Source organism: Rhinopithecus roxellana, chromosome 13, assembly GCF_007565055.1.
Source record: "Rhinopithecus roxellana isolate Shanxi Qingling chromosome 13, ASM756505v1, whole genome shotgun sequence".
NCBI classification, from domain to species: Eukaryota; Metazoa; Chordata; class Mammalia; order Primates; family Cercopithecidae; genus Rhinopithecus; species Rhinopithecus roxellana.
Genome location: NC_044561.1, coordinates 70,390,457 through 70,414,993, shown reverse-complemented (window position 1 = coordinate 70,414,993; position 24,537 = coordinate 70,390,457). Strand labels below are relative to the sequence as shown.

The following is a 24,537-nucleotide window of genomic DNA, read 5'->3' as shown; positions in this document are numbered from 1 at the left end:
TTCAGCCTCCCGAGTAGCTGGGATTACAGGTGTGCGCCCCCAAGCCCAGCTAATTTTTGTATTTTTAGTACAGATGAGGTTTTGCCACGTTGGCCAGTCTGGTCTTGAACTCCTGACCTCTGGTGATCGGCCTGCCCCGGCCTTCCAAAGTGTTGGGATTACAGATGTGAGTCACTGCGCTCGACCACTTAGTATGTTTAAATAATGTTCCATACCCACCTACCCAGGACCCAGAAATCTCACTTCTGGGTAATCACCTAAGAGGAAGAAAAAATATGCCTACAAAAAGACCTTTCAAGATAGCTTTATTCAGGCCAGGCGCGGTGGCTCAAGCCTGTAATCCCAGCACTTTGGGAGGCCGAGACGGGCGGATCACGAGGTCAGGAGATCGAGACCATCCTGGCTAACACGGTGAAACCCCGTCTCTACTAAAAAAACGCAAAAATCTAGCCGGGCGAGGTGGCAGGCGCCTGTAGTCCTAGCTACTAGGGAGGCTGAGGCAGGAGAATGGCGGGAACCCGGGAGGCGGAGCTTGCAGTGAGCTGAGATCTGGCCACTGCACTCCAGCCTGGGCAGCAGAGCGAGACTCCGTCTCAAAAAAAAAAAAAAAAAAAGCTTTACTCATATTAGCCAAAACTTAGACACGACCCCAGCGTCCAAAGTGTGAATAAATGAAGGAATGTGACGTGTTTTCCATGGCGCACTGCTCGGCAATAAAAAGGAACCAGTTACGGATACGTGCAATGTGACTGAATCTCAGAGACATCATGTTAAAGGAAAGAAGCCATCACGAAGGTATATTTTGCACAACTCTGTGTGATATTCCAGAACAGACAAAACTAAGATATGGCGATATTGGAATCAGAAGAGTGGCTGCCTCTGATGGAAATGTTCTATAATTGACTATGGTAGACATTACCTGGGGGTATGCATTTGTCAAAACTCATTGAACTGCACGTTTTGCAGTGTGTAGCTTATACCTCAATAAAAATGTTTATTCTCCATCATTTCGAAAGTCACCCAGATCAACGAGGAATACGTGGAATGCAGAGAAAAAAACAAAGTAAAAACAAAACAAAAAATTATCTGCAACTAACCTCCCACAGGTGATCGCTTTTTCAGCTGTGTACCTTCCCAGTGCAGACTCGGGTCCCACCATTGCACACCTGCACCCTGGGGCATCTGCGTGGCAGGGGTGGGGACCCGCGGACCCTCTCAACCCCGCCGCCTCCCACCAGGGCCCAAAGGCTCGGGTGGTGGAAGAGAGACTCAGACCCCAGGGCGGGAGCACGGGCCCCAGGACGCAACCCTCCACCCCCGCGCCGGTCCCCCGGTCCCCTGCTGCCCACTGCCCGTGACCCTCGCCTCCCTGCCTGTCACCCGCTGCCCCGGACCTCCTACCCGAGTCCCCCTGCCGGTTCCCGGCTGTCCTGGCCCCTCTGCCCCCGCCCCGTAGATCTCGCCTCTCTGCCGGTCCTATATGGCCCCCGGTCCTCCTACCCCCGTCCCCCTGCCGGGCGGTTCCAGCCCCGCAGCTCCCGCCCCAGGCCCCCACCCTCCCCGCCCCCGTTGTCGGCCCCCGGTGAACGCGCCGTCCCAGAAGCACCTCAGTTTGGTTCCACGGATGCACGGACGCTTCTCCCGCCCGGCCCCCAAATGCTGCCGTCCTCCGCGGCCACCGCGATCAGGTGCGGTCCGGGGCCTGAGGTGGGAGTTGGACGGCGCGGCTACGCGTCTCCATGGCGACCGGGTGCGTGCGCGCCTCCGGGGCTGGGGCCTGAGGCGGAAGTCCCGCCCCTGCCGGCTCCCATGAGACCTTGCAAAGCGCAACGTAGCCGGAAGCTGGTGGCGGCTGGTGGGCAACAGGGCGCATCCCCGTTGCAGTGCGGCGGTCCGAACCCGGCCCTGGCCTGACCTCGGCGGCCGTGCCTGCCCCTCCTGTCAGGTAAGCGCGCGGCTCGGCGGCCCGGGCTCGGCCTGAGGCCCCGGCTGCCGCGGCGTCGTCCCCGGCCTTCGCGGGCGGACTCCCCGCCGCAGCCTCCCCCGCCCGGACCCCGCTCCACCCCAAGGCTGATGCCCCAGAGCTTGGGGGCGCCCACCCCGACCTCCCCCAGTCCCCTCGGCGCTGGACGGCGGGGCCCTTCTCGCGCGGACGCCCTGCTGCAGCCGCCCCTCCGCCGTGCCACCCCCCGCCACTCGTGCCCCCTTTCCTCCGAAGCTGTCCTCCACCCGCACCCCGGATCTGGAATTTCCCACCGGTTACGGGAGTCCAGCGGATCCCTACCCACCCATGTCGCCTCCCCTGCCCCGTCTCCTTCAACACCCTCTTCCCGACCTCATTCGGACACAGGACTCGGCCTGGACACATCCCAGTCAGGTGGCCTTTGAAGCCCGGTGGGGCTTGCACCCGCTAAGAAGTGAGGGTCCTGCCCAGCAGGTGTTGGTGAGCCCAGTCTCATCAGAAATGGCAGCCTCAGTTCGCTTGGTTTTCCTCCTTACCCTTTGACATGGATGACTGTCTTAAGGGAGGGAGAAAAAGAAACCAGGAAGGGACTTTTAAAACTTTTCTCAGTTTATGTGGGTTTGGAAGAACTGTGCTTCTTGCCTGTTCTTTTAAACAGTTTTAATTACAGCCCACCAATTCTGAGAAGTAATTCTGCTCATTTTTTGCAGGTCTAATATTCCTGCCATGCTCTGCTGATTATAGCACCAAAGTTCGGCTCTAAAGTGGCCCAGGGGATTGAAGCCCTTAGCTTTGTTTTGGCGTCCCTTTCTGGGACCATATCCTTGTCCAGGGTCAGAAGTAATCCGTGCTTTAGAGAAAGGGCTCTTGTTCTTAGACATGGGTACTTGAGGCGTTTCAGACAGTTTCTGGGAACGACTGCTGGTATTTCTGCCTGTCACTGTGTTACACAGCCCTAGGGTCTAAACAGTGTTCTTAAATATCGCTTTTGATCTCACGTATTGAGAATGTTCCAACTTATGGATCCTGAGTTTTGAAGTTTCCGGAGCTTACCGAACTAATACAGTGTTCTCACTGGGTTTGATGTTTACTGAAGTCACATCCACTTGCAGAAGGAGGTATATTTTTGCATCTTGGTTTCAAGTGTTAAGAGTTTTGGATTTTTTTCAAGATAAGCCATATTTGTGCTTTGAAGGTTAAGAGGCATGTGCTTTCATGTTATTAACTTTAACATTTCAGGGCACTAGGGCTCTTGAATATCCACAATGAGCCACAGAGAGGAGTTCCTTTTAAATCCAAGCTGAGTCCTTTCCTTTTGCACGTCTTCTTCCTCCGGTGGTTCTGCGAGTATCCTGTATGTTTTACAGTTAGAAATTCAAGCCATCTCATGGTTCTGACTTTTGTTTGCCTGTGTCTGTTGACCAAGACATCAGCCCCTGAGGGCAGGCATGGTGCTGTGGAAAGAGTGCAGGACTGAGTGTGGAGACCTGGATTGGTCTCGTCCTGCTTTGGCGGCCCACTTCCTCTCCGTGGGCCGTGGCTTCTGCGTGTGCAGTAGTTCTGCCAGGGTCGTCGGCGGCTGCTGTACAAGAATGTGTCCCGAGGGCCCTGTAAGCTCAGCCCTGCTCCCCGCCTGCCAGGGCATCTGTCCACACAGGTTCTCCCTCTTCCGTCCTCAGTCGGCTGTACCGGTGGATGCTCAGTTTGATGACGGTATCCGCCTGAATGAGTCATGCTGGGGTCCGGGTCCTGCGATCAGGAGTGAGCATTCACTGCCTCATGACCTGTGGTTCCTGGACACTCTCACACAAGGCACAGAGAATTATGGAGCAGAAGGGAGCCCAGGGTGAACTTTTGGTTTTGTTTTTATGAACTGCAGAAAACAGGTGTTTATTTCCTGACTTTGAATGGGTTTAAAGTGGGCACTGGTCAATATTAGGAGTCATGGGCTTCAGAATTCAGAAACTTTGCCTGTGTGGAGTTGGGACCCCCCCCCCAGTGAATACCTTCTTTCTGGATACTTAAGATTAGAAATGAAATATAGGACAGAGGGTTTTTTTTTTAATTTTTTATTTTTTTAAAGCTTCACCTCAACGTAAAGTTCCACCTACAGTGTTAGCGGGAAAGCTGGTCTACACAGTCCTCTTCAACACAGTGAAGGAGGGAAGGGCTGGTGCTGGGAAGGTCCCATGGCTTACAGAGTTCTACGTGTTCTCCGTGTAGTGAGACGTAGAGGGAACAGCACACGGCTCCATTCGTATTGTGAGGTGGGTGAGCCTCAGAGAAACAGTGCACGGAGGCGCGGGCTGGTGGGATCCAGGTCTGCCGCCTCCAGGCTGGACTGTCTTCTACAGTTTGCTCGGTGCTGTTGTGTGCAGGACCACTGGGTCATTCTCCTTTGATGCTGGGGTTGGTACCACCCCTTCCTCCTGCTTTGAATCTTAACGATGTCGATTTTCCTGGTCCTGAATTAGATGGGTCACCAGTTGAAGTTGTACTTTGCTAAAGCTAGGAGAGCTACAGAGACATCAATAGGTTTTCTCTTCACCCTAAACCTTGTTGCTATTGTCCCACTAGGGTCCCTGTGAGTCACCGTGGCGGGGCTGATGGTCTGAAGCCACTCCCCTTGTCCTGCAGCAGCCACACTGTTGCCCCCATGTCTCAGAATGGCCCCAGAAGAACCTACCTGCAGGTCCCCCAGCAGGCTGGACTTTCCACACACTTCAGGCAGGGTACCGCTTCTGCCCCGACACGGGCAGGAGCCTCCCTGTACTGCGTTGGGGATGTGGTGGGAAGGGTGGAGCGCTGAGTCCCTGGGCTCCCTGTCGTTGCAGTGATCAGCCCAAGTGTGGTGTGTCGCCTTTTAGGTGGAAAATCGAATTTAGCAGCCAATCTGTGTGTGTTTTTAAAGACTACCCCTTGCTGTGAATTTCACCATTAGAAGACAGGACTTTTTATAAATGATGCGGTCTTGGTGGTGGATAACCGTAAGCAAAGTGGCATCAGTAATTACGTGGTCTTCCTGGCCATCGCCCCGGCCACAGCCTGGGAGCCTCTTGGGGGTATGGGGAGCAGAGTCCTTCAGTATGTGGTCCTCCCGGCCCCTGCAGCGGGCGGCCCTGTGACCAGGGCTTCCCAGCAGCTCAGCAGATGGTCTCTCAGGTTTTCTGTTGTGTGGGGTTTTTGGACAGACGTTATTTTCTTTTTTGTAGAGTAGCCTGTTTGTAAGTTTAAAGTGTTTCTTTTTCTCCTTTGCAGCATCATGGCCAGCCCAAGGACCAGGAAGGTTCTTAAAGAAGTCAGGGTGCAGGATGAGAACAACGTAAGCCTCTGCCCCCCACCCTCGCCCCAAGCCTTGGTCAGGATCAGCGAGTCTCGGGAAGTTGTGCTCTGAGCCCGTGGTTCTGGGACCCTCCTGGAGTCGATGGTGGTTGGCGTCCTCTGGACGTGTGTGACTTGTGCTGGCTGGTGGCCTGGGTGGCCGGCTCTTAGAGTGGTGCCATTTCTGGCGCTCATCAGTGCTGGCTGTTGGGGGTGGGGGCTCCTCCACATTCCTCAGGCCACATCGCTCTAAGGACAGGTCCGCCTCATCTTCCCATCTGAACATTTTATTGCATGGGAGGCTCTTTCCCCTCATGCCTTGCCCTGACCCACCCCCCCGGCCACCCTGGGCAGCCCTCTGCATTCGCTTCTTGAGGCCACCTGTCGGATCTTTGGGGTCCCTGGGCTCTGCCCTGAGCCACCTGGTGAGTCACTGTGGCCCCTTTGCAGGTTTGTTTTGAGTGTGGCGCATTCAATCCTCAGTGGGTCAGTGTGACCTATGGCATCTGGATCTGCCTGGAGTGTTCGGGGAGACACCGCGGGCTTGGGGTGCACCTCAGGTCAGTGTCCTACCACTCCGGCTCTGCGGAGAGCCTGTCGCCATCCCAACATCTGTTTCTGACACTGGAGGTGCTGACGCCAGGGAAGCTTGGGGGCCGTTTCCCATTGCGTTGCCAGTGTCCACTCCAGTGACGCCATGGCACAGGGTTCCAGCTGCTGGCCACTCGGCCTCCCTGCGGCTGCTGCTTGCTGTGTCTAATTCTCAGGATGATGCTGGGTGGAGGGTGTCCCTGGGTGTCCCCGGTGCTGGTTGATTTGCTCAATCCTCTGGTTTCCAGCTTTGTGCGCTCTGTTACTATGGACAAGTGGAAGGACATTGAGCTTGAGAAGATGAAAGCTGGCGGGAATGCTAAGTTCCGAGAGTTCCTGGAGTCTCAGGAGGACTACGATCCCTGCTGGTCCTTGCAGGAGAAGTACAACAGCAGAGCCGCGGCCCTCTTTAGGGATAAGGTAGAGATGGGCCTGACTCACTCTTGCCCATGGTGCGGTGCTGCTCTGCTTTTAGTGGTTCTGGAGTCGGTTCTTTTGCTGGTTCTGACACACCCACTGGGCCACACATAGTCCAGGACAGAAAGGAATGTCGTGGTCCTTGCTGCCCTGCCCAGAGGGGAGGCAAATGGCTTGTGGGAGAGATGGACCTTCCCCGCCTCCAGGGGAGAAAGTAGCTGTGACCCTTTATTGCCTCTGTGACATGTTGGGCACATGTTTCTAAGAAGTTTGGAGGCCACATGGGTGGGTCCCCTTGTGTTTGAAGTTGGAGCTGCACCAACTAGGAGCTCCCCAGCTCTGTTGTTCATGTGAAGGGAGCCCTGGCCTCACGTCCACACCTGGTCTGTGCACCTGAGCAGGGGCTGTCGAGGCGGGGCCGGGAGGAGGCTGCGGGTGGTGGGTGCTCCAGGCGGGCCGACGGGGGTGCGCTCGAGTCAGTGGAGCCCAAGGGTGTCGCCAAGCACCTTTATGCTCTCTGATGCCCTGTGTCTCCTTGTCAGGTGGCCACTCTGGCCGAAGGTAGAGAGTGGTCTCTGGAGTCATCACCTGCCCAGAACTGGACCCCACCTCAGCCCAGGACCCTGCAGTTCACGGCACACCGGTAGCTGCTCCTCATGGGGCCTCAGTGCAGTTTCCACTGGGCCCTGATCTTAGTTGACTGGGTTACCCCGCAGAATTCTCCCCTTCTTTGCTGTTGTGACAGCTCTTTTCCCAGAAGTCAGTGGGAAAAACAGATTTTTTAAATTGCCAAGGCAATTCAAGCTTTTCATAAATTTCAACCCATAAAGCTGTCTCAAATAGTGCCCTAGGTAAGCTCCGCACGCCTTCCAGATGTGCACACAGCCATGTGCGCTGTGGCGCTGTGGGAATTCACATCTCCGTCCGCGGCGCTGTGGGATTCACGTCTCCGTCTGCCCACAGAGGTGTTGTCTTCCCTTCCCCAGAGTTGCCTATCTACCTGTGGCACTGGCCCTGCCACCCTTGAACTGACCCCTGTCATGGATACGTCCTGTGTCCCACTGCAGGGAACGTCCCGGGTGAGGTGACTGGGTAGCACGAGGCCTCCCCACCTAACTTGGAGCCGCGGAGCCCCGCCAGCCAGGTGCTTCTGGCAGAAGGCTTTGCACTGCGGGCAACTCCGGCTTGATTCCAGGCCCTCAGTCCTCTTGCCCCACCTCTCGCCTCTGCCTCCTGCTGACGGGGAGAGTGCAGAGCCCACTGCAGAGGCCTCTCGTGTTGCCCATGAGGCTGGCATTGCTGGGTTTCAGCACCTGAGCCCAAACATCCGCTCAGAGCTGAAGGCCACCCTGGCCTCAGGTGCTCTCAGGGGTGACGTGAAAGCGCTGCCCACGTAGGCCACATGGTTCTGGGGGTGCTGCTGGGGTTCCCTCAGACTTCACCCAGTTTTGGCCTCACCAGCCTTTGATTCTTGGTTTCAGAGCCTCTGGCCAGCCGCAGAGTGTGACTGCCTCTTCGGACAAGGCTTTCGAAGACTGGCTGAATGATGACCTCGGCTCCTATCAAGGGTAAGGACTTGAGAGCTGGGGATGCCTGGGGCAGGCCAGACCCATGGGGTTTAGTCTGCTGGGTAGGGCTGCTTCCCTCTGGGCCTCCCGTGTACAGTGGGTGCAGAGTCTGACTGCAGTGAGTCCCGGCTGCCCACCCAGGTGTGGATTGGGGGTCTTGGATATCGAGAAGAGCTAACACTGAGAAGAAAAGCATAACACGTTTTCTGCTTGGAATTTGCTGTGCCTATACGTGAACTGTTATCCCCAAAGCCGTCGTATGAAGTTGTTTTGATCTTTTCTTCCAGTACTGCTGTGACTGGGCTTGGGGACTTGCTGGGGGCCCTCTCTCTGGTGATGTGGCAGGAGGGTCTTTTTCAGTGTGCAGAAAGCACGTCTGTCTGCTGCTGGGGAGCTGCCAAGGCTCCTGCTGCTGTGGGAGGCGGCGTGCACGTCCTGTGCGTGGGGACGTTGGCACATCCCTCAGAGCCTCAGCCTCACCTCTGTTCAGGGCCCCACGCCTTCAGGAGGAGCAGGGTTCACGCCAGCATCTTCAGCCTCTTGTCCACTTTGTTTTCAGAGCCCAGGGGAATCGTTATGTGGGGTTTGGGAACACGCCACCGCCTCAGAAGAAAGAAGATGACTTCCTCAACAACGCCATGTCCTCCCTGTACTCGGTAAGGACTTGTGGGCCCTGCAGAGCATCTCCCATGGGCAGACCCGGACTGAGGGCACGCCAGGCCGTCGGGGGCAGTGTGGCAGTCCTGGAACACGTGCTCTTTGCCTTGTTGTGATCTAAGGACCCCTCCCTTACCTTCAGTGATGTTTTCTTGCAAAAATGTGGCTTAAATTTTTCAGATCCCAAATTCAGTCACTTCTTTTTTTTTTTAAGACAGAGTATTGCTTTGTCGCCCAGGCTGCAGACTGGAGTGCGGTGGCGCAATCTGGCTTACTGCAATTTCTGCCTCCCAGGTTCAAGTGATTCTCCTGCCTCAGCCTCCTGAGTAGCTGGGATTATAGGCACCCACTATCACGTCCAGCTAATTTTTGTATTTTTTTTTTTTTTTTTTTTTTTTGAGGCGGAGTCTCGCTCTGTCGCCCAGGCTGGAGTGCAGTGGCCGGATCTCAGCTCACTGCAAGCTCCGCCTCCCGGGTTTACGCCTCCGGAGTAACTGAGACTACAGGCGCCCACCACCACGCCTGGCTAGTTTTTTTTTTTTTGTATTTTTTTTTAATAGAGACGGGGTTTCACTGTGTTACCCAGGATGCTCTCGATCTCCTGACCTCGTGATCCGCCCGTCTCGGCCTCCCAAAGTGCTGGGATTACAGGCTTGAGCCACCGCGCCCGGCCTAATTTTTGTATTTTTAGTAGAGATGGGGTTTCACCAGGCTGGCCAGGTTGGTTTCGAATTCCTGACTTCTGATGATCTGTCCACCTCGGCCTCCCAAAGTGCTGGGATGATAGGAGTGAGCCACCGCACCCAACCAACACTTACTTACTTCTGACACAAAATGTGTGTATTTCAAATCTAACAACGGACGTTCTTCCAAGGAACCCCAGGACTCTGACGGCCGCCACTTGGCCGTGTTCTCTGCAGAGGGAGTGCTGTATGCAGTGGGAAGCTGGCTCTGGGCTTGGGGCTCTGTGGCAGTGCTGGGAAGCTGCTTGGGCGCTGCCCGAGGTCACTCAGGGCCACCTCTGGTCTGGGGGTGCCTGGAAGCTCCAGGTTGGATGTTCAGAGTATGACACCCTGGGCTTGTTGCCATTTTCCTATTAACAGAAATACATGTTGTTTGATTTTCATTTTCCAAGGAAATTTTTACCGTCTTTAAAAAATGATTCTTGCGGGTGTGATGGCTCACGCCTGTAATCCCGGTACTTTGGGAGGTGGAGGCGGGCAGATCACCTGAGGTCAGGAGTTCGAGACCAGCCTGGCCAACATGGCGAAACCCCGTCTCTACTAAAAAATATAAAAATTAGCCAGGCGGGGTGGCATGTGCCTTGTAGCCCCAGCTACTGAGGAAGCTGAAGCAGGAGAATTGCTTGAACCCGGCAGGCAGAGGTTGCAGTCAGCCTAGATAGCACCATTGCACTCCAGCCTGGGCGACAGAGTACGACTCCATGTTAAAAAAAAAAAAAAAGATTTTTATTCATCACAGCATTATTGTCTGTGACACTAGCAACCTGAGACTCTGGCCACAGGGGCCTCTTGAATGGGAGCTTGCACTGAGAGCCAAGGAGGGATTTATTTGTTTATTTATTTATTTATTTATTTATTTATTTATTTTATTTATTTATTTTGAGACAGGTCGTGCTCTGTTGCCAGGGCTGGAGTGCAGTGGCATATTTATAGCTCACTGCAGCCTCGAACCCTGGGTTCAAGCGATCCTCCCACCTGGGCCTCTCGAGTCGCTTAGCTTGCCAAAGTTCCAGTATTACAGGAATGAGCCACCATGCCTGGCCAGAAAGGATTTTTAATACTAACATGACAAGATCTTCGAAGTATGTTAACTAAAAACAAGCAGGTTTAAAACGGATGGCTTCGTCTGCAAGGAGCCCTGCCATCGAGTCTTGGGAGCCCCCAAGCGTGTGTAGCTTCCAGTTGCTCGGGGTGGCCTGGCTGCACCTCGGGCCGCTGACGGCCATGGCTGCTTCCTCTTGCAGTCATTGCTGCATCTTTAGGAAAGAAAAGTGCATTTTTCCAGCCTGTGTGTGGGCTTCACATTTGCGGCCCTTCTGCTGCCTTTTGCTGGGCACCTGCTCTCTGGGAAAGGCAGTTCAGCTTAGTGATCTCTCAGGGGAGGGTCCCTTTGCGTTTCCTTTAGGAGGAAGAGGGTGAGTTGTGATTGAAATGAGACATTTTTATTTTATTTTATTTTATTTTATTTTATTTTATTTTATTTTATTTTATTTTTTGAGACGGAGTCTCGCTCTGTCGCCCAGGCCGGAGTGCAGTGGCCGGATCTCAGCTCACTGCAAGCTCTGCCTCCCGGGTTCACGCCATTCTCCTGCCTCAGCCTCCCGAGTAGCTGGGACTACAGGCACCCGCCACCTCGCCCGGCTAGTTTTTTGTATTTTTTTTTAGTAGAGACGGGGTTTTGCCGTGTTAGCCAGGATGGTCTTGATCTCCTGACCTCGTGATCCTCCCATCTCGGCCTCCCAAAGTGCTGGGATTACAGGCTTGAGCCACCACGCCCGGCCGACATTTATTTTTCTAAATAGCTTTAATTGTCTCGGGAGACTCAGGAGGAAACCCTGAGCATAGATGAAGGAGAGCAGGTTACGGCGGTCATGACCCCACACGCCTCACCTCTTTCTGTTCCTCTGGGGAGGCAGGAGGAAGTGCCAGCCGTGGGGAGGAGAGCAGGTTAGAGCAGGTTACAGCGGTTGTGACCCCACATGCCTCACCTCTGCCTGTTTCTCTAGGGAGATAGAAGGGAGCCCTGGCTCTGGGGAGGGGTCCTGCCCTGCAGTGTGGGCTTGCTTCTTGAGGGTGGTGGGATCCACAGGAGGCTGGATTGCATCGTGTTGGGAGCACTGCAGTTGGCGAGGTTGGGGTAGCGGGCACGTGTCCGTTGTGCCCTGGGTCCATTTGTACTCCTCCAGCAGCCTGGCGAAGCAGGCGCTGTGGGGTCAGGACAGGGCGGGGGCCTGGTCCTCGTCCTTGCTGAGATGCTCTGCTCAGCGCCGGGCTCCTGGGTCCCAGTCCTGACGCAGCTGCTCTTTGTCGCCTCCCTCAGGGCTGGAGCAGCTTCACCACTGGAGCCAGCCGGTTTGCCTCAGCAGCCAAGGAGGGCGTAAGTCACCGTCCCCACCAGGCCCCCAGGACACTGGCCGCTTGCTGGTCTGCGGGGGCCACTGCCTCTCAGAGCGCAGGAGGGGGCTGTTCCCACCATGTTGCTCCCCTCCTCCTGCCGGGGGGCTGCCTCATGTACCCGCTCAGGGCCTGCAGGGCCAAACTCGTTTCCTGTTCACGGGTAACTGGTGCAGCCACTGCGGCTGGCCCCCTCGTTCTGGGAGCTGCAGAAGGGATGTGGGACACAGAGGGTTTCTGGGTGCTCCAACCATGGGCTGTGCCAACGCAGTACCAGCCAGGGTGGTCCCAAAGCCTTGGAGGTTCTGCAGGAACACAGCAGCCCAGGCTGTCAGGAGCCGCTCCTGTGTCAGACCAGCTGCTGGCAAAGGGATCCCGCCCTGATGAAAGTGAGGAGATGTGAACCCCATTGATTCCTAGACTCCACCCTAACCAAGCAGGGCAGGTCTCGGGCACCCTGTGCCCTAGAGCTTCTGGGGCTCAAGTCGTGGTTTGGTAGCGTTTTCTCTCTTTCGCCGCTCCTCAGCCTGAAACGGGAGGATCTGGGGCTTTCGTCAGGGCAGACAGTGGAGCATTAGGCAGAGACCCAAGAGCAGGCCTGGCATCAGGATGGGGCGTGGGCCCCCGGGGGCTGGCTGGGCTGTGGTGTGAAAGGAGAAGGGGAAGCCCAGAGCAGGGCAGCTGGGTGCCTGCAGCTGCCCAGACAAGCAGCCAAGGCACCCAGGTTAGGGCTCTTATGAGCGGAAGTCACGGTGCGTGCCTGTCAGATGTCCCCGTGGTCACTCTGGCCCGGTGTCTTCCCTGGGAGAGGCAGGCCTGGGAGCACCTGGAAGGGGCAGCAGGCCAGGTGTCCAGGCTCCAGCTCTCACGGCCCTGTGACTTTGCCAAGTGTGAGGTTCTGGTTCCCGCCAGGGCCTCCGTTTTCCGTCACCACAGGAGGGCTGTGGCCTGGGGAGGCCCAGGTACCTTCCAGCCAGTGTCACGGCCGGGCCTTTTCTCCTCCCCCAGAGCCTAAAAGTGACCGAGGTGGCTGGACTGTGCTTGACATGGAGCTGCCCCCGTAGCGGGGTAGATGGGCCTGGGGCGGTGGCGCCACCCATTGAAGACAGTGCTGGTGTGGCTTCCCCAGCCTGTCCTCTGCTCCAGCAGGCCCCCGCCCTGTCCTGAAGTCTGGAGGATGGGGTTGGCCCTGCTGTTCCCTGGCCTCGCACACTGCTCACGTGTGCCCTCGCCCCAATAGCTTGCTGGGCTGGCCTCCCTCCAGGGAGAAGCCAGCATTGGTGCTAATCCAGGCCCCACTGCAGCTCTTCTGGGCATCTCAGAGTTATAGTCCCCCCCATCCGAGAGCTGCTGGCAGCCCAGGGGCCGTTGGGAGACAGTCTTGGACCTGAGTCTGTGGGCCCTGAGGGCGGAGGCCGGCAGTCCGTGTTAAAGACGGTCAGCCCAGGGGCCGTTGGGAGACAGTCTTGGACCTGAGTCTGTGGGCCCTGAGGGCGGAGGCCGGCAGTCCGTGTTAAAGACGGTCAGCCCAGGGGCCGTTGGGAGACAGTCTTGGACCTGAGTCTGTGGGCCCTGAGGGCGGAGGGCGGAGGCCGGCAGTCCGTGTTAAAGACGGTCAAGCCTTGTTTTTGTTTTTCATTGTAGGCTACAAAGTTTGGATCCCAAGCAAGTCAGAAGGTAACAGAGGAGAAGCTTCTGCACCCTGGTGCTTCTAAACTGTCCTGAGTCTCTGACGTCATGTGCAGCGCCTGAAGCTGCCTAGTCCCCTCTTCTCAGGCCACATGCTCAGAGCATAGGAGGGGCTGTTCCCACCGTGTTGCTCCCTCCTCGTGCCAGGGGGGCTGCCTCACGCACCCGCTCAGGGCCTGCCGGGCCAAACTCATTTCCTGTTCACTGGTAGCCGGTGCAGGTGTGCAGCCACTGCGCTGGCCACCTCGTTGGGAGCAGGACTGCCCGGCTTGGCAGATGGCCCACACTGGCGGTGGCCGCTCAGCCGGAAGGGCCGTCGTGGGTGGTGCTGTACCTGCGGCACGTAGGATGTGTCTGCATGCCGAGGCAACGGAGCGTGCCTTTGCCCTGGCCAGGGCATCCCCCAGTTGTAGGCAGTGTGGCCTCAGGCCTTTGCATGTTTTGTTTTGTTTTTTTCTTTTTTTTGAGACAGAGTCTCGATCTGTCGCCCAGGCTGGAGTGCAGTGACCGGGCCTCGGCTCACTGCAAGCTCTGCCTCCCAGGTTTACGCCATTCTCCTGCCTCAGCCTCTCGAGTAGCTGGGACTATAGGCGCCTGCCACCTCGCCCGGCTAGTTTTTTTGTATTTTTTAGTAGAGACGGGGTTTCACCATGTTAGCCAGGATGGTCTCGATCTCCTGACCTCGTGATCCGCCCGTCTCGGCCTCCCAAAGTGCTGGAATTACAGGCTTGAGCCACCGCGCCCGGCCTATGTTTTTTATTCTTTAGGATGTGGGTGGGGGCCCCACAGTCCCCACTTGGTGGTCAGGGCTGTGGTCTGGCTGTCCTTGGATTCAGAATCACACCCAGGAGGCAGTGCCCACATGAGGCCCACCATGAAAGCTCGACTGCAGGCGTGGAGCTGTGCCTGGCTTTTTAGGACACGCCCTCGCCCCCGGGCAAGGGGGTCCATTCTCACAAAGTGCCCATCTGTCACCCCCGTGGCCCATAGCACCCCCTTCTTGTCTGAGGGAGTCTCCCCACGTGCCCACCCCCAGCTGCAGGGACGCCTGCCTGGCTTTGCCGCAGGCCTCCCGGGGTCCTGAGCTGCCGTCGCTCAGCAGGTCCTGCAGGTGGTGGTCAGTTCCCGGGCAGGGAGCAGCTGCTCCAGGGTTGTGTTGCCTAGAGCCTGCCTGGTGCTGCCTTAGTGCTGCAGCCCCCCGTGGCGGGCTTGAAGGTGCTGCTGGTTACTAATGCCGCCCCTCACCTTGCTCTCTCCTCACCTGTCTCCTTGCTGTCGGGTAAAGTTTTGGGGTCACAAGCAGCAGCCGGAGCCGGTAAAGCCTGTGTCTGCTCGTGCATGCCGCCCGCGTCTCTGCCGAGAGTGTGCTTGGCTTCCTCGGTCCTCCTGCTGCTGCTGCTGTCTGGTGTCACCTCACGCGTGCGCACGCTCAGACCCTCTCCCTGGCCTCGGTCCCTCCTGCGTGCTGCTGCTGTCTGGTGTCACCTCACGCGTGCGCACGCTCAGACCCTCTCCCTGGCCTCGGTCCATGGCTCTCCTTTAAGATCCAGGATCTGCCTCAGGCTTGGTTGTGTGTGTCTGTCAGCCCTGCACAGTACTACTGCGCTCCACCCTGGGCAACTAAATGAGTCCCCCATCTCCAGAACACACAGACCCCTGACCCAGGCTTGCTGTTGGGGAGGCGCTGGAGGGAGGGCAGGGGCACTGGGCGCCCAGCTACTGAGCAGGGTTTCCAGGCCGCCTGCGCTCCCTCGAACACGGTGCAAAGGGGAGGGTGATGAGTTCTTCCCTTTCCGGCCTTTGATCCGTGCTGCTCCCTGCCTTTGGGGGAAGAGGAGACCTCACACCACATCCCCAGGTGGCCTCGACGCCACTGACCCGGGATCAGGAGAGGCTGAGCTCCTTTCTCAGCAGCCTCTTCCTGTGGCCCTGGCCTCCGTGCCCTCTTCCCTTCAGGGGGGACTCAGTGCCTGCCTGGGGAGGAGGGAGCTGCATCCCAAGTCAGCACAGGGTGGCTACAGCCGGTGTTGGCCTCAGGCACAGGCTGCACAGGGCATGTTCCCACCAGCCCAGCCCTGCTGGCCGCATGGTGGCCCGTGAGGGAGGACCCTGGAGGGAGCTCCCCCTCGTCCTGAGGGCACTTCCTGCAAGAATAGGGGTGGGAGGGCCGCGGTCTCCACCTTCTAGATGTGGCAACCGATTGCGCTTTAGGTGTTGTGTGCGAAGCCTTGTTACCTGCTCCCTGCATTTGTATCCTGCTGCCTGCCTTCCTGCTGGTGAAGCTCACACTGCCCTTTGCTGGCCTGGACTGCCACTGACGACCCGTGTCTCGCGGTGGAGCTGCCATGGGGCTCACGTGACTTTCCTTCCTACAGGCGTCCGAGCTGGGCCACAGCCTCAATGAGAACGTCCTCAAGCCTGCGCAGGAGAAGGTAACGGGCAGCTGCGGGTGGTTGACGTGCTGCTTATGCCTGGAGCTCTTCACTCCGGGGGATGTGGGTGTGTCAGGGGCGTTAGGGGATTGTTTGTCCAGCAGCTGGGACTCAGAGAGGTACCTCTCAGACCCCCCAGCGCATCCCTTTCCCCGGTCTAGGGCCTCCCTTGCAGCTCCCCCAGCCCACCTCCATTTATCTGCCTCACCACCACAGCTGGCCCCGGAGCCCAGCACCCCCAGCCCACCTCCGTCCTCTGCCTCACCCCCACAGTGGGCCCCAGAGCTGAGCCCAGAGGAGGCTCTGGTACGGGAATAATGCCCACCATCCTCGGGGGTCGAGAGCCCCGCCAGCTCCCTGCCTCCTTCGGGGCTTGACTGGGACGAGCAGGGCAGCCCCCTGGGCAGCATGGGCGTCCTCAGGTCATGTTGCTATTTGTCAGCAGTGGCTGGCGGGGGCCACGTCTGCAGACACCAGGCCTCACGATGACGTGGCTCTTGATGCTGGAACCCTTTTGGGGCCACTGTAGGACTTTCTGGGGCTCAGCCTGACGGGTGTCCACAGGCCCCTGTTACTTTGGATGCCCTCACCCTGGGGATTCCTGCACTTCTGAAGCTTTAAGCTTTAATCTCTGCCGCCCCCATTAATGCTGCCGTCTTAATCCGTGCAGGTGAAGGAGGGAAAGATTTTTGATGATGTGTCCAGTGGGGTCTCTCAGTTGGCGTCCAAGGTAGGGAGCCTGCCGCATGTGCAGGCACAGTCAAAGCCAGTCTCCATATTCCACGGCCCTGGGCATGAGAGCAGGGTGTGCCCTGTGCAGCCCCCAGCCCGCCTTGGCAGTGGCCGCTGTCCTCTGAGACGGGAGGAGGGCTGCCTGGCCTGATGGCCCGAGGGGTATGGAAACAGCTTGGCCCACTGCGGCCCGGTCAGCCACTAACTGTCGCTTCTCCTGCTCTTACCTTGCTGCCACTGGCCTTTTCCTCGGTAAGTGCCAGCGTCATCTTTGCTGCCATCGGTCCCGCTGCTCTGTGGGCCATTCAGGGCGTGCATTTTGTCCTGTTCCCTGGCATGAAGCGCTCTGCAGATGGGGAGGGAAGAGCAGGTGTCGGTCCTCTCCCCCCAGCATGTGGTCGGAGCTCTTGAGGTCTGTGCCCGAGGCTGTCCTCACTGCCGTGTCCCGCATGCACCTGGTGCCACTGCGGCGTGGCTGTGTGTTTCTGTGTCTGTACGCTGTGTGCGGCACCCCTTGTTTCTGGATGTTTCTGGATTTTACCCGGGTCTTTTCAGTGGTATGGCGTGTGCCAGCTTGTGTGTGGGGGCCTCCAGAAGCTTCCTGTGCCGTGACAGGGCCTTCCTAACCTCTCTTTCCGTCGCCTTCCAGGTCCAGGGAGTCGGTAGTAAGGGATGGCGGGACGTCACCACCTTTTTTTCGGGGAAAGCAGAGGGCCCCTTGGACAGGTACGCTGTGTCCCCTCCTGGGCCTTACGTCCCACTCCCCTGCCTTGGGCACTCCTCCCACAGGCTGTCGGGGAGGTGGTCGGCATCGTTGCTGGGGAGGGGAGAGGGGCACTGTGGAAGGTTCTCTGAGTGCTCTGCAGCTGCAGAGGCCTATCCTGCCTGTCTCTGCCCTGGCTGTGTGCTCTCTGGAACCCTGCAGGAGCTGGGCTCCCCAGGCTAGGGTGGGAGGGAGGGTCTCACCCACACACCCCCATGTAGGAGGAGCTGGCCCTACTCTGCTGTTCCTCTATCTTCCAGACTTTGGGTGGGGGGCCGAGGACAGGAGGGCTGGGGGCCAGAGACCTGTCCAGGCCAGAGACCTGTCCTGGCCCCCATGTCCAGCTCTGCCCTTAGCGCTGGGCACCCCAGCCATTTCTGCTGGAAGCTGGCTGCTTTTCTCGGCCTCTGACTCCGATAGGGGAACCACAGGGGATCTCATAGGGCCTGGCCTTGTGCTGTCTACTGAGAGGCCAGTGCTGGTGGGCACAGATGGGCTGCCCCATAGGTGGGCCCAAATTTTCCCTGAGACGCCCTTCTCTTCCCTCTGTGTGTGTGGTTTTTCAGTGATGTGATTGCAGCTGACGACAGAGGGCAGGGCCTGGTTCGCGGCCGGCATAGCTGAGGACAGGGCAGGGGCCGGTTCGAGGCCGGCATAGCTGAGGACAGGGCAGGGCCCGGTTCGGGGCCGGCATAGCTGAGGACAGGGCAGGGCCCGGTTCGGGGCCGGCATAGCTGAGGACAGGGCAGGGCCCGGTTCGGGGCCGGCATAGCTGAGGACAGGGCAGGGCCCGGTTCGGGGCCGGCATAGCTGAGGACAGGGCAGGGCCCGGTTCGGGGCCGGCATAGCTGAGGACAGGGCAGGGCCCGGTTCGGGGCCGGCATAGCTGAGGACAGGGCAGGGCCCGGTTCGGGGCCGGCATAGCTGAGGACAGGGCAGGGCCCGGTTCGGGGCCGGCATAGCTGAGGACAGGGCAGGGCCCGGTTCGGGGCCGGCATAGCTGAGGACAGGGCAGGGCCCGGTTCGGGGCCGGCATAGCTGAGGACAGGGCAGGGCCCGGTTCGGGGCCGGCATAGCTGAGGACAGGGCAGGGCCCGGTTCGGGGCCGGCATAGCTGAGGACAGGGCAGGGCCCGGTTTGGGGCCGGCATAGCTGAGGACAGGGCAGGGCCTGGTTTGGGGCCGGCATAGCTGAGGACAGGGCAGGGCCTGGTTCGGGGCCGGCATAGCTGAGGGTGTTGCTCAGGAGAGCCTGTGTCCCACCTTGAGGCCAGTGCCCCTGCCCCTCCCCACTTGACTAAACCACTGTTTTATCGCAGCAGTTTGGAGCTAGTAGAAAAAGAAGTTTTTAGTAGAACTATCTTGCAGTTTGGGTGATTGATAAAGAGTGGACCCTGGTTCTCCAGCTCCCCGGCAGTTTCCACTGCTCTGAAGTGGGAGAAACAGCTCCTGCCTGGTGGGGCTGCTGTGGACTCCGAGCGCTGGCCTGGGAAGGTGGTCACTGTCCAGGTGCAGAGCTCTCGGGGGCACAGAATTCCCAGTGGTGGGCTAAGTAACAGTCATTCAGAATCCCCCTTCTGTCTCTTTAAAAGCCCCTCGGAGGGCCACAGTTACCAGAACAGCGGTCCGGACCACCTCCAAAACAGCACCATAGACCAGAGTTTCTGGGAGACCTTTGGAAGTGCTGAGCCCACCAAGGCCCGCAAGTCCCCAAGCAGCGACAGCTGGACGTGCGCGGACACCTCCACCGAGAGGAGGAGCTCGGACAGCTGGGAGGTGTGGGGCTCGGCCTCCACCAACAGGAACAGCAACAGCGACGGTGGGGAGGGCGGGGAGGGTGCCAAGAAAGCAGTGCCACTGGCCATGCCCGCCGACGATGGCTGGGACAACCAGAACTGGTAGGGCCCACCGTGCCCCCGTCCCCAGCGCCCCCGGCGACTTCATGTTTGCACTCTGCCCTCATCGCTCCTCCTCCTTTCATTTGACCCAAGAATCAGCGACTGCAGTGTGAGGACAGCGTCTCGGGAGGCAGGACCCCAGGGAGACTCGGGTTCTCGCCGCCTGCCACGTGGGGGTCTCGGTGCATGGGAGCGGCCTGCTCTCCAGCCTGGGCGGGGGCCATCCCGCCCGACACTCCCCTGGGCATTCTTGGACTCTCCAGAATGCTTTCCAGCCTGGGCAGGGGCTCTTCGTGGCTTGCTGGGAGGTGGCTGCAGCACAGAGGCCCGTGACTGTTCCAGTGGCCGGTTCGCTGCGCAGTGTCTCTGGGGGCTGGGACCAGCCACGGCCGAGCTGTCAGCGACGTGAGGTGTCCCTTCTTGAGACACTTAGCTTTGGGTTTGCTCTAGTTCTTTCTTTCTGAAGAGAGTGACTGGAGTAGCAAAGATGGAAACGCTAAAAGCGATACTGGCGCTCACACTGCCGTCCGACCACCCTCGGCTCCCAAGTCCACGCCTGCCTGGGCCTGTGCGGTCAAACTCGCGTCGGTTGTGACCCTCCGTGGCTTCCCTGCGTCCGCACTGTCCAACCACCAAGTTCACCAGACATAGCCTCCATGATAGCCACACCCACACCTCAGCTGTTCTCAGTGCTGGGACTTGACCATCCTGGAACACCCTAGAAGAAAAAGTGCAGGGTGGGCCCTCGGCCCTGATGCAGCGGCTGTGGCCAGGCAGGAGAGCCCCGGGTTCAGGAGCTGAGCAGGGGATGCCTGTGCGTGGTGCCTGGGCCTGGGGAAGCTCCAGCCCCAGGACGGGGCTGCCCTGCAGACTGGTGCCCGCCACGTGCCGACCCTCACCTCCCTGAGGACTGGATAATGCCGTGTGTGCTCGTGTCTGTTGCCCACCCTGTGTGACCCTTGGCCTTGGCCAGCCGTGCATGCACCCGAAGCTCGTGCAGTTTGTATGTGAGGTGCTCTCTCCCCTGCCACCATGCTCATCACTGTGGCCTTGGCCACGCTCCTTGGTCGCCCCACTTCCCGGTCGCCGTCTGCAGCGCTCCTGGAGCAGCCTGGGCCCTTCAGCCCCTGTGCTCCTCCCACCCTAGGGACTCAGCCACCTGCGAGACAGGATGGGACGAGATTTCAGCGAGCCCTCCTGGCGCCCGGTCCTCCCTGTGGGCACCAGCCCTCTTGGTAGCCGGTGTGGAGGGGCCAGTGTCCTTGGCTGCCATGGAGGAACTTGGTCACTGAAACAGCCACCTGCTGTAATTGGATCTGAAGTCAGAGGCTCATGGTGCTGAGAAGCCACTGGGCAAAGTGGCCCACACAAAGGTCCCGGGAAGCCAGCCCCCGAGAGCGGAGCGTGAGGCCTTGGTGTGTCTTTCTCCAAGCTGAGACTTGGGCGTGCGCGTGGTGTTTCCCGAGGGCTGCTTGGACCCTGGGGCTGAATGCTCCAAGGAGGGGTGGACTCCACCCTGGACGGTGGGATGTGGTGTTCCATGTGCCTGTTTCCACGTCAGCACCTTTTGACTTGGCAGCATGGAGCCAAGCTCTGCCCCCGCCCAGGAGGGTGCCTTCCTTGGGGGTAGGGGAATGGCCCCCTCTGCCTGCCCCAGATCCCCTTTGATGGGAGCTGCAGTCAGCAGTGTGGAGGTGTCTGGGCCACCTTCAGGAGGTGGATGTGGTGGCCAAGAGCCTATCCACAGAGGGTGACGGCCTTTCCCTTCTGCAGGTGTGGGCAGGTGGGCCTGGGACAGGTGCTGGGGCCTCTCCTGGCTGTATATGAGGGCCCATGTGGAAGGCGCAGACCTGACAGCATTCCAATAAAGCATAGGGAACACGCAGAACATCTGGGTGCATCCCAAGGGGGAAGTGTCCAGTGCTGTGCGAGTAGGGTCATGGGACCCCCAGGAAGGCAAGAGTGGGACACTAGGAGTCATGGGCAGGCCCCTCACTGCTCCTGGCCCCCTCCGCCCAGCCCTCCTGGGGAGGCCCTGGCATCACTCCATCTGAGGCAGAGCTGGGGAGTAGGGGAGTAGGCAGCTGGGTGACCCAGCCAGGGAAGAGGTCAAGGGGCCCCGACATGTGCCTCTGGCTGGCCAGTGAGACACTGGGGTGGGGTCCAGGGACCCTTGGCCTGGAGAGGTGAACATCGGCTCCTATACTGGAGGATGGCACCAGAGCCTGTGTCTAGGAGGGCTCCTGCCCTTCCCAGAGATTCAACACCCCCCACACTGGGGAGGATCCCAGCCCGTATCCTGGAAACTCAAGGTGCCACCTGATACTGGGGTTGTGGGGCAGGGAGGGTGGCTGTAGGCAGGAGAGGCCCACGGAGGTCCTGGAGTCTGTGTGTCTTAACTGGGTGGCTCCCAAGGGTTGTCCTGCTCTGGGGCAGCACTTCAGGGCAGGTGGGCTGAGGCCAGAACTGCTAGATGGGGAAGACGAAAGTGGCAGGTCCCAGCCCAGGCTTTGTGGGCCTGGAGTCTGTTCTTGGCTGAAGCCTGGTTTTGGCCTCTGGCTGGCTTGGTGGGGTGTGGGCAGTGATGCTGCACCATCCCTGGCCTCCAGCATGCAGTTTCACCCCCACTGTGGCTCCAGGACTTCAGGCTGACCACACTGGGCACCTTCTACCACCTGTCCCTTCCTTTGAGCCAGCCTCTGCTGTCTGTCCCCAGACACTGGCCTGACCCAGTGGACACTCAAGGCCAGCTTCTGCCCTTCCGGAAACTTTTCTGAGTTCACTGGGCTTCCCCTGGCCACCCACTCATCGCGCCCACTGGCGATGCTGTCCCCCTGTTGAGCTTCCCGGGGGCAGTCCCTGCCCTGTGAGCCTCCATCGCTGGCCGACAGGGGGCTGGCCCTGCTCTGTTCTGACCCAGCCCACACAGTCGGGCGGGGATTGGGGGTCATCCCCCAGAGGCTTCTGCGGGGCTGAAGGCTGCACAGGAGGCCACTGGGGCCATGTCCTCAGTTCTGGGACCTCCGGGCCTGGGATCCCCACGTGGAACCAGGTGATGTGTGACTAGCCACAAACATGCGGGGGGGTGCCTGTGGGTTGGGCCTCAGTGAGGCCACAGTAGCCTGGAGAGGAGAGGACAGTGGCTGACTCAGGTTCTGTCCTGTCCCTTTGTCATTCGTGACCCAAGCAGCTCGCCTGCCCTGTCTGAGCCGGATCACTGCCAAGAGGTCTGAGGGATGCTGTGGGGCGGGGTGAAAAGGCAGACGGGTCCGCCCCTGTGGAGCTCACGTTTCTTGAGCCAGGAGTGCTGCCTGCCTGACTGCCTGGTTTGTGATGACTCTGATGCTGGCTTGCATGTGTGGGATGAGGGTGCACACACGTGTTCCCAGGAGCTGCACTCCTGCGCCCCGTGCCTGGTGCCCGTCTGCCAGGCTGGGCGCCCTCCGCTGGCCACGGCCAGGACTGCAGGCACCTCTGGCTCCCTGGGAGCCCATCACTGCGATGACCTGAACCATCTACCAGGCTGCTGCAGGGACAGCCGGTTGATGGATGGGCTGTGCAAGAGGTGGCTACGGGCCGGGTGCAGCGGCTCATGCCTTTAATCCCAGCACTGTGGGAGGCCGAGGCAGGTGGATCACCTTAGGTCGGGAGTTCGAGACCAGCCTGGCCAACGTGGTGAAACCCCATGTCTACTAAAAATACAAAAATTATCTGGGTGTGGTGGTGGATGTGTGTAATCTCAGCTGCTCCAGAGGCTGAGGCAGGGGAACTGCTGGAACCCGGGAGGCAGAGGTTGCAGCGAGCCAAGATTGCAGCATTGTACTCCAGCCCAGGCGACAACAGTGAGACTCCGTCTCAAGAAAAAGGAGGTGCTCATGAAGAGGTGTATCCTGAATCCGAATGTGTGTGGCACAGGGATCCAGGGAGATGCTGGAGAGGTCGGCCCTCTCCTCTGCAGCATCCAGCCCAGGCCTTTCCCTCCAGGAGGTGTCGCCTCTCCCTCTGTGGCTGCCGTACCAGCACTGGTCTCCCACCAAGCACCTCCAGCTCCTCTTGCCTCTGGAGGCTGAGCCTGGGGTCAGGCCAAGTGGTTTCTCTTGAGCTACTAGAGCAGCAGGCGGGCAGGGAGAGGCAGGCTCATCCTTCCTCAGGCCTCAGGCAACGCAGGGTCGGGAGGCCTTGAGGGGGCTGGCCCTCTCACGCTGTCCTGAGTGCAGAGGAGGCATGGGCTTGGGGACTGGGCTGGCAAGGCTGACAGCTGTCTCCAGTGGCCCTGAAGCACCCGTGCAACGCGTGGTATTAGGCTGGGGTCCTTAAGGCAGAGGTGGGGACAGGCATTTGGGTGCACTCGGGTCTGTCGGGGAGGCAGATGCTGGGCCGGATCCACCTTGAGCTGTGGACAGTGAGTTTCTCACAAGGCTGTGCAGTGAGGCCAGGACGCCCACACTTGTGTCATCACCCAGTCCTTGGGCAGGGGCCTCCGGGGTGCATCTGTAACCTCCCAGGCAGTCCTGGGGCAGGGACAGCTGTGAGCGGCTGGCAGTGATGCCCCAGCCCCAGGGAATGGGTACTGGGCTCAGAGAAGGGGACTCGGGCCCCAGCAGCAGCTCCAGGGGATGTTGACACACCCATGGCCCAGCAGAGCATGGGCTGCCCACCGGCTGCTGTGGTGTGGTGCTGGGGATGGAGGTCTGCGGCTGCCAGAGAGGCCGGCCCTTTACAGCCGCAGGCGCTGCGGGACTCTGTGCTCCCTGAGTGGGGCCTGTGGTGGGCGGAGCTGCAGCAGGGATGGGGCAGGGGTGGGGCCAGGTCCCAGTTGGGAGCAGCCCAGGGTCCTGTGGGGTCAGGGGCCTGTTTTCCAGGCCTGGGTACCTGCTGAAGCTCTGGTTGCCGGCACCAGTCTGCAAAGTGGGTTGGGTGGTGGGAGCCTTCAGGATGGGCTGGGAGGGCATACTGGGGGAGGGGAAGGGTTACCACATGGGTAGGGGTCCAGGTGCTGCTGCAGCCTGCTCCCCACAGTGGGCGGCCAGAGCCCCTAGTAACCAGCACACACATGTGGTGGCCTTGACATCTGAGTGGCTCTCCCTGGGAGCCCCTCCTTGCAGAATGGGCCGTCTGGGAGTGGGGAGTGAAGAGTAAAGGTGTTGGGCCATGCAGCCCCTGCCTCCTCACTGGTGGGACCCTGCCCTGCTGTGCACTGGGGTCTTTCATGCTGGGATCTCTGTGGTCCCCATTCTTGGAGAGATGCCCAGGGCAGCAGACAGAAAGGGTGGAGGGCAAAGGGAGGGGAGGAGAGAGAGGCAGGGCGAGGGGTGGGTCGGAGGGTGGGCTGGGGCAGTGACTTCCATGGAGGAGAGGCCTTTCATAAGC

The 24,537-nt window shown here is 59.3% G+C and overlaps 1 protein-coding gene across 2 annotated transcripts; it reads left to right on the top strand.

Annotated features, from left to right (window-relative positions):
- Window positions 1-1,810: 1,810 nt before the first annotated feature.
- Window positions 1,811-21,052, top strand: ARFGAP1 (ADP ribosylation factor GTPase activating protein 1). Of its 2 annotated transcripts, XM_030914498.1 has the most exons (13): window positions 1,811-1,945; window positions 5,222-5,285; window positions 5,735-5,844; window positions 6,124-6,295; window positions 6,835-6,935; window positions 7,774-7,860; window positions 8,420-8,516; window positions 11,581-11,637; window positions 13,299-13,331; window positions 15,719-15,775; window positions 16,446-16,505; window positions 17,157-17,233; window positions 18,862-21,052. In XM_030914498.1, exons 2-13 carry the CDS (start codon window positions 5,226-5,228, stop codon window positions 19,169-19,171), a joined length of 1,221 nt encoding a protein of 406 aa, XP_030770358.1. In that variant the 5' UTR covers window positions 1,811-1,945; window positions 5,222-5,225; the 3' UTR covers window positions 19,172-21,052. The 2 variants fall into 2 exon arrangements, with proteins under 2 accessions (XP_030770358.1, XP_010363524.1); XM_010365222.2 differs by lacking the exons at window positions 1,811-1,945; window positions 5,222-5,285; window positions 5,735-5,844; window positions 6,835-6,935 and having other exon boundaries at window positions 6,192-6,295.
- Window positions 21,053-24,537: the final 3,485 nt, after the last annotated feature.

What these genes read in the sequence shown, in the direction of transcription:
- ARFGAP1 (XM_030914498.1), top strand. Translation starts at nt 5,226, where the DNA reads ATGGCCAGCCCAAGGACCAGGAAGGTTCTTAAAGAAGTCAGGGTGCAG. An exon ending in CTGCAGTTCACGGCACACCG is followed by an intron (nt 6,936 to 7,773) that starts GTAGCTGCTCCT and finishes TCTTGGTTTCAG; the next exon opens with AGCCTCTGGCCAGCCGCAGA. An exon ending in CCTCAGCAGCCAAGGAGGGC is followed by an intron (nt 11,638 to 13,298) that starts GTAAGTCACCGT and finishes TTTTCATTGTAG; the next exon opens with GCTACAAAGTTTGGATCCCA.